This window comes from Prionailurus bengalensis, chromosome C2, assembly GCF_016509475.1.
Source record: "Prionailurus bengalensis isolate Pbe53 chromosome C2, Fcat_Pben_1.1_paternal_pri, whole genome shotgun sequence".
NCBI lineage: Eukaryota > Metazoa > Chordata > Mammalia > Carnivora > Felidae > Prionailurus > Prionailurus bengalensis.
The window spans coordinates 550,159-562,980 of record NC_057350.1 but is presented as its reverse complement, the minus strand read 5'-3'; the positions used below and the strand labels follow the sequence as shown (position 1 = coordinate 562,980).

The following is a 12,822-nucleotide window of genomic DNA, read 5'->3' as shown; positions in this document are numbered from 1 at the left end:
GCCCCAAGAGAGACATTCATAGCCTCCACCTGCAGGAAGGCAGCTACCTGGGCAGGCGAGGGGCCCAGATGCACGCAGCAGCCTCAGGCCTAGAGAAGGTGATGAGGGGAAGTGAGCACACACTCAGCTTTCTCTCTTCGGGGGACCATACCTAACTGTTCCTCATCTGGGACTCCCTACTTGGCAGACATGTCCATGCCCCAAAATGGAGTTCAGAGACACTCATGGCGCCAAATTGGGGCCACTTCCAGAAGCACCAGGCCTAGGCACAGAAACACTGTCCAGGACATGCTTCCCAACAAGGCCTCACCCCAAACCCAGGTGTGTAAAGTCAAACACCCACAAAGCTACTAGGAAACTCCTTCACCACGCAAGGAACCAGAAAGCAGCCTTGAGGCCAACGACGAGTTCACCATCAGAACAAAACCTGTGAAGAACGCAGGATCTATTAGAATGTCCACCAAGAGGCTTAATCTAGCCTGGTGGGTCAGGAAGGGCTCCCACAGAAGTGACAACCACAGTGCTGGATGAAGGCTAAGTAGAAGTTCCCGGGCAGCAGGGTGGGAGTGGGTCAGGAGGCTCTAGGCAGAGGAAGTACCACATACAGGGCCCAAGGTAGGAAGGGGCCTCAAGGAGCTGACGGGAGGCCTCTGTGTGAGCACCGAGAGCGAGGAGGACAGGCAGATCATGGAACGTCTGTGACACACAAATGGGAGAGACCTTGCCCAACCTGTAGAGCAGCAGGAGCCAAGACGCCCCCAGAGCTATAATCTGTCACCTTCAGAGTCCAGAGGGGAGGGAGAGGCGCCAGCTGCTGGAAGTCCCACGGGGTGTGTGGGAGGGTGACTGTGGGGCTGAGCAGAGCCAGCTGCCTCCAGAAAAGCCACTCCAGGTATAGCCCTGCCAGCAGCACACTGGCGGACTACTGGCTCTTTGCCATTGTGTGAGACAAACAGGATTATGTACTTATCTTAATTCCCTTTTGAAACAATACCAGTGAGGTTGGAATGTGTCCATCTCTTTCTGCTTTGATGGATCCCTTTTCACATATTTCACCCAGGATTTCAAATGGAGGCTGATCTTTCTAGTTCTCATTTGCTAGAGCTCATTATGCCCAGGTGATATGGACCCTTAACCCAATGCACGCTGTGCCAGGGGTACCTTTCTTGTGAAGAATGTTCCGGGCTCGTACCAAGTCAGGATCGTCAGGGCCAACACCCAGAATTCTCAGAGATACATAGTTGAGTGCAGTCCCAAACACTGTGGACTTGTCCTCCATGTGCCTAGGGGAGCAAAGGACAGAGTGAGTGAATGCCATGTTTCATTACTTGTAAGGAATTAAGCAAGGTTTTCAGCAAAATTTCCTCAGAAAATCAAAAATACTAAATTACCTTACACTGACACAACATGACAACATAATAAAACACAGAACAGCAATTTTCCAGTAAGAATTCACGTGCCTCCCATAATTGAACAGTTCCAAAAGTGCCTGTGCAGGACTTGCCTGCCTCTTCGGCTTACTTCCCATGCCTGAATCAACATGACCAGTCCCAGGGTGCAAATCCAACTAAGGCTCCTTTGTCACTACAGCACACAGAACAAGCATCAGAGGCAACGTGGCAGGTAAGGCCAAGACCCTGTGCCTGTCCAAGGGCACTAGTGAGATTTCAGCATCCACCAAGATGCCCTGGGACCTGCAGGCCCGAGAGCCAAGGCCTCAAGCTTGAGGCCCACAACTCTGTCAAGGGATGAAGAGAGGCTGGGCTGTCCTTCAAGAATTGTAATGGAGAATCCCTGTGGTGTGGATTCAGCCCACCAGAAAGAACCCCATCTCTGGGTGTAGAACAAAGGGCAGCAGAGCCCATGACCAAGGTGGGCAGGCAGCTGACCATCCTGGGGGAAGACCCTGCTCCCAGAGTGTGCTAAGTGTCAGAAAGGCACACTGAGACCTGGGGAGGGTTACCTGGCCCCCCTGGTTCCACCTGCTGCCATCCCAGGGCCCAGAACAATTTCCTTTTGCCTTAGCAATAACAGCCAGGTGGCTTTCTGTGGGGTGTGGGTCTCAAGAGCCTCTCAACCAGTCATAAAGTCCAGGTACAACATAAGCTATGAAACCAACGCCCAGAAAGCAAGTAGCCACCTATTGTAAGACCCTTGGGAAACCAGAGTTCAGCACACAGCATCCAGCCAACCTCCCTCCTCCCAGGTTCTCCCCCCGACCCACCCAGGTCCAGAGCTAGTCACCCCACCCTTGACAGGTATATCTCCTACATATGAACATGTGTGCACAAGTAAGCACATGTGTGCAGTAACAAAATGACTCACAGGCCCCAGCCGCCATCAGGGAGCTGCACTGACCGCAGGTACCGCACTATCTCTTCTTTATATCCGGCTGGCAGATGGATTTGCGCCACATAGCATGTGATCAAGAGACCTGTGTGGCAGAAAGGACGTTCCTTTACTGGGAGGAGGAACACTCAGTACTGCCAAGCCTAGGCCCCTTTCCTCTCAACCCAACAGGGAGCTGGGTCTCCTTTGCATGGAAACAAGCCAGAGAAGGCTATTCCTCCTGGCCTCATGAGGGACTTTGGGAGTGAGGGCCCGGGGAGCAGCCACAACACAGGACACTCCTTACATAGGGTGTGCAGAGCCCACCCAGCCAAGTTCAGGGTCCTGCAATACTGTCCATACCTGCTGGAAAAGAAATACCAAATGGGTCACCCCTGGACAGAATATTTATTGCTTATGTTTCTCTGTTTTATATGTTTTTTTTTTCAACCACACATAGAATTTTTTTTTTTTTTTTTTTGAGAGAGAGAGAGAGAGAGAGAGAGAGAGAGAGAGTGTCAAGAGGGGGAGAGGGGCAGAGGAAGAGGGAATCTTAAGCAGCCTCCAACCTCAGTGCAGAGCCGGATGCAGAGCTTGATCCCACGACCCTGGATCATGACCTGAGTTGAAATCAGGAGTCAGATGCTCAACTGACTGAGCCACCCAGGCGCCCCTATATGTTTTTTACTAGCATATGTCACTTTGCAAATGTGGGAGAAGGACAATAAACATTACCCAGCCTAGCCCTCCTCAACATGGTGCTCCCAGGCCATCTTCAACCCCACTCTTATCTCCCCCAGCATTGGCTCCATCAGTCACATGCTGTAGCACCCTGCAAGGGGAGAGGTGTCTTAGGGTAGGCCTTAGCCAAAATGCACCATGAGATACATGCCTGGCTCTAGATCAGAGGCATCAGAAGCCCTGGAAGACATGGCCACACACAGACACAGCCTGGAAGAAGGGACAGCTAGGTCTGGAGATGCTACAGAGGTTCACAGAAAAAAGTCATCCCAAATCAAGCCCATCTCTTTTCATCAGCTACAATGCTGTCAAGACAAAGAAACATACGTGGGCAAAAAACAGAACCAGTGTCTCCCTCATCTTACAGGCAAGGAAACTGAGGCAGGGACCCCAAGTGGTGGGATTGGGGCGGGAACCCAGGGGGTTGAACCCTAGAATCAGGGCTCACCACAGCGATGCATATATGTATATGTATGACTGAATCCAACTTCCCATATCACATATGAGGCAGCCAAGGCACAGTGAAGTCCTGTCACCTTACCCAGGGTCACAGCAAGCCAGTGCCATGTCATTGCTTCCCCATAAAGACCCCTGGGAATAGTCAATGCCACATGAACCACACTCAGTCAGGAACTGTCTATACAGAATCACCCCCCCCCCCCCAACCAGGAGCATTTTCCAAATTAAAGCAGATAAAGGAAGGACCAAAGCTCACCCAGCCACGGAAGAACGCTGGAATGGTACTTCTGAACAGAACAGCATCAACCTGAGGAAGAAGGTCTATCCAGAGTCCAAAAAGGGGAAGCCCAGGAAAAGCCCCAACCTGCAGCCTGCACAGAGCAGAAGCCCCAGCTGGATGAGCCCAGAGCTGCAGCAGCAAGCCTAAAATAACGCAGGACCAAGAGCTCCCTGCATGCCTGGTTTTGTACGTGTATGACCTAACCTGATTCTCATCATCTTCATGTCACAGATGAGGTGGCTGAGACACAGTGAAGTCCTGTCACTCTGCCCAGGATCAAAGCAGACCAGTGGGATCATGTGCCACTACTTCCCTATGAAAACCTCTGGAATAGTCTCAACAGGCTCCTGGTGGGGCCAAGGGAAGAAAAAGGCCCTTGACTTGCCCCTAAGGACATGCCCGTGGGTTCCTGGATAAGAAGATATAATGACTTACAGCCCAGGAGAGACAAGAACACAATGGATTCCCAATGCTCCTCCCACTAGGAGAAAAGAGTTCTTCTACATATATTCAAAGGAGATTTCTCACATTACATGGCCAAGTATTTCTTCAGTGAAACACTCTCAGAACACAATGGCCTTACCTAGCCAAACCAGTTCAGTACCCAGGAGGCCCAAGTGCAATCCTCCTAGGACTCAACCAACTGAACCTGCAGTTTCCCTGCCCTGGCTTCCCTCAGTCACCCCTTCAAGGTTAAGTTCACACACCCAAGCTGTCTGGCCTCCCCCCACCTGCCCAAAGAAGCCTTAAAGATCCCACCCATCAGGGCACCTGGCTGGCTCAGTTGGTAGAGCACACAACTCCTGATCCAGGGGTTGTAAGTTCGAGCCCCACGTTGGGTGTAGAGATTAAAAATAAACTTAAAAAAAATTAAAAAGGTCCCACCCTTCACCTGCCCACTCTAGCTAGCACCTTTACATAGGCTAGGTCCTCCCCCTTGGAGTGTCCCTACCACTCTGTACTGGGACTCAAGAGCCACTCCTCCTCTGTCCCCACAAGAGTACCCCTTGCTTCCCTTATGGAAACACTGGGCTGGCAGTGAACACTGGGGATGGCACTCCCATTCCCCAGCACCAACACCAGGACAACACAGGCACAAGGCAACCCTCCAGAGACATCTTCCAAGTAAGCTCCTGGGTTTTCACCTGTTTACTCATTCACACGCTGCATTTACCAAGGGCCTGAACCAGGCCCGACCAGGACCCCAGGACGGCCTCACCCACAAGCTGGGGCAGCACCCACCTACCTGGCAGGAGGAAGAGTGGGCCGCCATAATCACCTGCCCAGTGCCCATCCTCAGCCTGCAGCCCCACATAAAATGTCATCCCATTCAGAGCCCCTTCGTGGGCTGTGCAGGCTTTGGGCAAGTCCTTAAAGTAACCGGTCTGCAGAAGACAAAAGAGAGGAGAGATGAGGGGTCTGTGGCCAGGCCAGAGGAACCCTCAGCACCTACAGCCAGGCCAAAATTACTTTCCAAGTTTCAACTGTTCGGATCAAAAGTCTACAACTCTTCGAAAGCACTGCCACCTCAAGAGGCAAAAGGAAGGTTCTACGTTCTCCTGCTTTCCAGTCACTATTTTCAAATTTCTTCATAACTTCTCTGGGACGTCTTAAATCAATAAGATGTCCAGGCGCGCGGGAGGGGTGCAGTGCTGCCCCGGGCCTGCCCCCCACCCTCCGCCCCCCCCCCCCGCCCCGCCCCGCCCCGCCCCGCCTCTCTCGGGAAGGGCCGCCAACGGGACGGGACTAGACTTGACCGGCGCGGCAGGTGGCAGCGGCAGACAGGGCCCCAGGGAGAAACCCCACCGCCCGGCGCTGCACACTCCTTCCACCAGCCGAATCGCTCACATGCAATTCCCTGGATCAAAAACGTGTTTCTCAAAAGGACAGCGGTTTCCTCCGCGTCACTTGGTGCTAAAGGGACTGAAGCAGAGGAGCCCGGCCCACCTTTAGGGGACATCTTGGTCCGCACGCCCCACCCCCGCCGGGCCCGGCGCTCCCCGCTAAGGCAGGGGCTGCGCACCGGCTTCCGCCCACCTGCCCGCGGCGCCCGGCGCGGGCACCTACCGGGTCCAGTCCCAGGGAGTGCGCCTCCAGCCGGGTCTGCCCGCGGCCAGGATCCTCCCCCTCCTGGAAATACGTCCACGTCTGCCTTCCCCTCTCATTTCGGAGGCGCCAGCGGCTGAGGTCGGTGGCGGGCTCGGTGCGATAGGGGCCCCCTCTACGACGCAGACACCTGAAAATGGTCGCGCTCCGGTGAGAGGCCGTCCTGCCCGTTCTTCCCAAGTCGGAGCCCGGAGGCCGCGGCCGTCCCTTCCGGCAGCCCACACACAGGCCACCGTTTTCCTCAGCTCACAAAATGAGAACTCTCCGCGCCAGCTGGGCCACTACGCCCCCGCCGCCGGATTTCTCCCCGAAGCCCCCGCCCCCGCGGCCCCTCGGCCGCGCTCCGGCCCGCTCCCTCCCTTCTCGGGGGTCCCGGCCTCGTCCAGCGGGCGTGCTAGGGCCGCGCAGGGGTCCCGGGAAGCAGAGACTCACGTGCCCTCCGTCATGAAGGCGGCCGCGATGTTCCCCACCCGCGCCCCGGCGCGGGTCCGCGCGCGCTCAATACATAGACTCGCGCCTCGGGCGACCTGTGGAGCGCGGTGGGCCGATGTCCGTGCAGCCAATCAGAACGCCGCGAGGGTGGGCCCAGGGCGCGCCCGGCCGCCTCAGTGGTGGAGAGCCAGACGCCCCAGCGCGATGAGGGCGTGGCCTAGGCGGGGCGGGGCCTGCAGTCAGGTCCGGAGCTCCAGGCGGCGAGCCGCGTCTAGGGTGAGGAGGCGTGCCTGAGGCTTAGAGCTGCGTGGGGAGGGTCCCGGTGCGCCGGAGGAGGGCGGACTGGCGGGAGCGATCTGGGAGAGAGGCTCAGGCTGAGGTCACAGGCAGGGAAGAGCTCCTGCCCTTGAGGGAGAGGCCGGCTAGCTGGAGGTGAGTGCTTGAGGGGAAGACGGAAGCCTCGAGGTTGGGCCTCCAGGCGATGAGGTGGGAAGCCTCCTCGGCGGAGGAGAGAGGTGGTAGGGACCCGGAGGAGGCTGACAGGAGCGAGGCTCCCCGGGAGGCTGAGCCCCCGAGCTGCCCTGATGGGGATGGGCCTGGTGAGGCGAGCCTCCGCCCCTCCTCCACCGCCCCCGCCCCCCACCCCGGGCCCAGGGGCCGGGAGGGCCAAGCGGGGGCGTCAGGTGACGCTCGGGGACAGCCTCGGCTACTCACAGGGGTGCCCCGAGTCAGGGAGTCCCCAGGATAACTTAAAGGTGAAAGGGCTTGACAGTAAAGGGAAGGGAGATAAAGGTGGAGACACAGAGTAACCGAGCTTGAAAGGGACAGCTGGGGTGGGGGCAGCCTGGCCCTCAGGGGTGCACAGCAGAAACCTGGGCTGCGGGGAGAGTGGAGGGCATCTGATGGAGGAAACGGTGCTGACCCGGAGGGACTAGAGCCACAGGGCCCAGAGGCAACCCCTCAAGAACCCACAGGCCGCCCCAGCATTTGGTCCTCTGCGGACAGAAGCCCTGACATCCCTCCGGTCCCGCGCCTCCACCCCACGTGTGAACCACCGAAAGCCAGAGGGAAGGCGGTGGGGGAGGGGCTCCTTGGAAAAGAAGAAACACACACACCTTCCCTTTAACGGAATGAGTATTGGGGTTTTAGACGGTCAGTAAAGGCCACTTGCCTCTTCCAATCGTCGTTCAGAAACTAGTGAAGATGACACACAAGTAGGATGATATTAAAATACCAGCCTTCCACATATACAAAGTAGTTTGGAAGACATGCCTTAGATCAGCAATCAAGAGGGGAATACTGACCCACCCCTAAATCAGACAAACATCTCTCTCAACCCCTGACCAGATGGGCAGCTGCAGCCTCCAGGCCACAGAGCTGCCTCACCGAGCACCATGCAGCCAAGTGCAGGTAAGAAGATACCACCAGCCTGTGGACCCCACAAAGTGTACTCAGAGGAGCCTGAGCATACTTTACCCTGTCCATTCTCCCAAATTCACCAATCCATACTTCGCTGGGAGTAGAAAACAGTTTTTCTCCACTGATGGTCCTCCACGTGAAAACACAAAGAGTGGGAATTAGGGCTCCAGCCTACAGTATGGACATCTGAAACCCTGAGTCCGGCAAAGCCAAGGGACAGAAGCGGTTTCAGTTGGAGCACACTTTGAGTTTTGATATTTTACTGTACTGGAATTTTTATGAGCAAAATAACAATTTTTTAAAAATATCTTGGAAAGAAAAAAAGTGTAAAAATCCATCTGAGAATTCACAGGTAAGACTTTCTAGAGACAGTCATGAGAAAAAATAATACTTCTCTCTACTTGCACCCTACCAATTCCAACTCATTTAATAAATTGGATACAGAAGGCTCCAAAGTTTTTGGCATGAACAACTGGGCATATGATGGTGTTGTTTACAAAAGTAGGGAAGGTTTTGGGGGAAATTTCAACTTAGATTGGAAACATGTTAAGACAGATGCTCATCAGACATGTAAGTGAGTACACTAGAGTAGACTTGTGTTCAGGAGAGAGGACAAGGCTAGAGAAAGGAATTTAGGAGTTACCTATTTTTAGGTGATGTTTGAGAATAGGAGATTGGACAAGATCAACTAGAAAGTGAGTGTTCCAAAGAAGATTTTCTGGGTGAGTCCTGGGGCAGGAATAGTTTCCAGTTCAGAAGAGAAGGAGTAGCCAGAAAAACAGGAGAAAAACCAGGGTAATGTGGAGTCAGGGAAGCCAGGCAAAGACATGGTTGCGTAAAGGTTTTAGAGGAATTGTGAAATGGGGTCTGAGAATTGATGATTCTAAATGTTGCAAGACAACTTATTGGTGACTGGTAAGAGCATATTTTGTTTTTAAGGGGGGAATTTCCAGTTAAACATGTCAGACTGAGCACAGGCATTGACTTCCATCCAAACTCTATTTACATAAAGTAATAAAAGATAAAAACTCACAGTGAAAGAACGGGAGAGAAGTTACCAGCAAACTAGAGAGATCAACACAATTGTAGAAGTTGTGATGTAAGAAGTGATAACTGACCTAGCAAGCCAGAAAAAGCTGAAACCCATAGGTAGAAGTGAAGCCATCAAGAAAGAGACCATTTTTGCTAACAAATCCAAGGAAGGTGCAGAAATCAAAAGACCTTTGAATAAGCAGTATGATGATAGGTCCCTTCCTCTACCTGGGTGGGAGCCTGTAACAGTTGAGTCAGAGCAGGTGTGAACTCAGGAAAGACACAGTTCAAGTCTACTGAAAGTGGGGGGGGGACAGGGGAAGGTTGAGTGAAAGTCTTACACTCGTGTAGGAGCCCGGTCCTGCGCCTTCCATTCAGCCATAAGACTTCAGGCAGTAAGAAGAGGATTTCTCTGGAGCAAATGGCCCCCCAAAAAGACCTGCAAACATTGACAGCTGGGACCCACTGTTAAAGTGGAGAAGCCAATCGGCTGTCAGGTTGTAACCCTTGACACAGAGCTTCCAACAAGCTCCTTAGAGCCCCTCATCAACGTGAGCCAGACATTTGAGGAAAGCCTCAATGAAGAAAGACAACAAAACACACCAAAAAAGGGAATTTTGAGAAATAGAGAGGATGCCAGGTGTGGAAGAGGACTTGAACAAAAACATGTCCTCACAGAGGTAGGATGTTGCACCCATGAAACCAGAACCACCTGATGCTCTTTCCCTCCCTACACTATTTTCCTCAGTGCTTCCCACTGATTAGCAGACCAAACAGTTTGCATATTTATCTTGTTTACTGCCTATCTCTCCATTAAAATATAAGCCCTGTGAGGGCTGACGTTTGTCATATCCCCAGCACCTGGAATAATGCTTAGCAGATAGTAAATATTCCGAAAGTATATACTGAATAAACGAATGAACAGGATTCTCTAAATAAGAAACATTAAGGAAAAAGACTCTCAGGAATAAAAAATATGGCATCAGATTTTAAGTCCCTAGAATAGCAATTTAAAATAGGGAAATTTTAGGATAGTGGGATAAAAAATAAGGATATAAAAAATAGAGGAGAAAAAATTAGAGGATCAATCCAGGTGGTCAAACATCTGAATATTAGGAGTTGCAAAGGGAAATAATGGAGGAAAAGAATATATTAAATAATTTCAAAAAATTCCAACATAGGCGGATAATTTTCCAGACTGAGAAAGCATGGCATATTGTCTTCTAAAGATTCCTGCAACACCTCCCATCTCACATGCTCTTGTACAATATGGTCTTAACACTCTTCCCAATGAGAAGTGGGATCTACATCCCATCCCTTGAATCTGTACCCAAACACTTGTAATACCTTGCTGTGAAAGTTATCCTGCATGAGTTCCAAAGCTGGGGTTGCATTTTGCTCACTGGAGCACTTGTACTTGGACCCCTGAGATTCCATGTAAGAAGTCTGACTACCCTGGGCAACCTTGCCATGGCCACATAGTGAAGTCACATATTAGCCACTCAGGTTGAAAGGCCCAGCTGAGCCCCCTGCCAACCATGTGAGTGAACTTGTCTTGGACATCCAGTCTAATCAAGCCTTCAAGTGACTGCAACTGTGTGAGCAATCCCTAGAGAAAGCTGCCCAGCTGAATCCTTCCCACATTTGCTACCACATATGTTTGAAGTAGTCTGTTACACAGCAATAACTACTGGGGGGGGGGGGGGAATGCACCACTAATGCTCAGCACAACAAATTGGGTGGGTAATAGAGGAGGGAGACCAACACAATCAAGCATGTTTTTGAGAAATTTAAGAACACTAGGAACAGATGATTTGCAAAACTTCCATCAACAGTAACAACCAAAACAGGAGAATGATTACCAATCTAAAATTCTATTTCCAGGGTGCCTGGGTGGCTCAGTCGGTTACGTGTCCGACTTGATTTCAGCTCAGGTCATGATCCCAGGGTTGTGGAATTGAGCCCTGTATCAGGACCCATGCTGAGCATGGAACCTACTTGGGATTCTCCCCCCTGCCCTTCTCCCCTATTTGTGTGTACGTTTTTTCTAATAAAGAAATTAATTAAAATTAAAAGATAAGGGGCACCTGGGAAGGTCAGTCAGTTGAGCATCCGACTTAGCTTAGGTCATGATCTCACAGTTCATGGGTTTGAGCACCACATCGGGCTCTGCTGTCAGCACAGAGCCCCTGTGGGTCCTGCTTCAGATCCTCAGTCTCTCTCAAAGGTAAAATAAATAATAAAATAGGGCACCTGGGTGGTTCTGTTGTTAAGCATCTGACTCACGTCATGATCTCACGGTTTGTGAGCTCAAGCCCCACTCCAGGTGAGCATGAGCCCTGCTCCAGATGGGCCCGCTTCTCTCTCCCTCCCTCTCTCTTTCTGTCCCTCACTTGCTCCGTCTCGCTCTCAAAAGATAAAATAAATAAAATTCTGTTTTCATTCAAATGATAAATCAAATTTAAGGGTAGATATGAAGACAAGATAGGAAAGCTCAGAAGGCTGCTAGAATATGGGCTCCATCAAAATGAGAAAGCAAACAAAGGAAGAGGAAAATCTAGGACTCAGAATCCAGGACATGTCCACACTGTGGCAGAAAAATGGGTGTTTCCCAGTGGGTCATCTCCAAAAGAAAGTGGAGCCTAGCACAGTGTTGGAAGGAACTTTACACTTAGCACAAAAAGTTTTGGATGAAGTAGTGATAACATAGAAAAACAAGTAAACAAGCCAAACCAACTCCAGGGAAAACTGAAAAGTTGGACCTGTTAACCTTAAAAATAAAATCATCAGTTATTCTTGCCAGCAAAAATGGGTTTATCTGGGAATTTCAGAGAACCACAACACAAGACAAGCAAGCTAAGGCAAAACCATAACTCCAAGGAACAAACCAGAACATGGCCTTATAGAGGAAAAGAGGGAGTTGGGCAGGGCTATTGTAAACAGAAAATCAATTGTAGTAAACTGGGTGCTGAAAAGTGTTGTGGCTTCTCATTAGCTGAGCTGTAACTTTCTCCCATTGCTTGAGCTGTGGCAGTCTCTCATTGGCCGGACTATTGCCTGGCCTGGGCAGGAGGAAACCTTCCTTCCTCCAGCTGGGACAGTTAAGTAGTATCCTGGCAAGATGTCCCTCTTCCTGATATGTCTTCAGTTGGTAGGGCACTAGAGCTCCCCCTACTGGCCTCCTGACTCCATTTTAAATGAGGTTTCCTTTTATTAATTTTAAGGTAACTAAAGGAAGTGTAATCATAAACCAATACTGGGCTCAATGGCCAACAGTATTAATAGTCATACTGAACTCCGAATGCACACTTCAGCCCACGTTTTGTCAAGCTGTTTGGAAGACTAGTAGAAGAGGAAATGTGGATATTTAGGCATGCATAAAGTATGTTGCAGAGAGGATAGTCTAGGAGAGCTAAGTTCTCTTCCATTGTGGGAAATCAACAGATAATGTCTAAAATCAAGATTAAGAAATAGCATTATTTAAGGTCTTTATTGATGAACATGAAATTAATCACTGAAAAAATCCCTAAAGTAAATAGTTTTGTTCTAAGGAAGTGGGGATTGGCTGGTAGATTTGGTGGTCGTGGGATAAGAAGTTCTGTTCTTAGTGCTTCTGTTTTCTCAGTGACATAAGCAAGATCATCATCTAAGAATGCTGGAGGTTTGAGGAGAATGAGAAGATACAGTCTTCTTGGAGAGTCTAAAGGATTATAATAGGGAGATGCTGAGTGCCAATTTCAGATTGGTGGTCATACTCAGCATCACCAAATTTATTAATACCTCCTTCTGTGGATGGCTCAAATTTATCCTTCTTCCACACCAACTGCTAACAAACTCAAGATTATACCTTTCCTTTTTCACATGGATGGCTGCTCGGCACCCCTTTCGAGATTCCTGCCTTGTCTTGCTGACCAGAATTGCCCATATACCATCTTTAAAAGAAGTGACCAAGTCACTTCTCTCCTAGTAACTTCCAACAACTGACTCCCACAGCACTCAGAATAAGGCAGCAAGGGTCTCTGTGG

General features: G+C 50.7%; 1 protein-coding gene across 6 annotated transcripts in view; it reads right to left on the bottom strand.

Moving 5' to 3' along the window:
- Positions 1-6,473, bottom strand: part of LSS (lanosterol synthase) — a 46,293-nt gene extending 39,820 nt beyond the window's left edge. For 2 of the 6 annotated variants that reach the window (XM_043593373.1, XM_043593372.1), the window contains exons 1-5: positions 6,347-6,447; positions 5,876-6,044; positions 5,055-5,193; positions 2,326-2,434; positions 1,162-1,283 (exon numbers count right to left, since the gene is read on the bottom strand). In XM_043593373.1, coding sequence (XP_043449308.1) covers positions 1,162-1,283; positions 2,326-2,434; positions 5,055-5,193; positions 5,876-6,044; positions 6,347-6,360 — 553 coding nt within the window. In that variant the 5' untranslated portion in view covers positions 6,361-6,447. Of the gene's footprint in view, positions 1-1,161; positions 1,284-2,325; positions 2,435-3,063; positions 3,161-3,784; positions 4,459-5,054; positions 5,194-5,875; positions 6,045-6,346 lie in introns of those variants that run through there. The other 4 variants (XM_043593371.1, XM_043593375.1, XM_043593374.1 and 1 more) reach the window with 4 other exon arrangements.
- Positions 6,474-12,822: the final 6,349 nt, after the last annotated feature.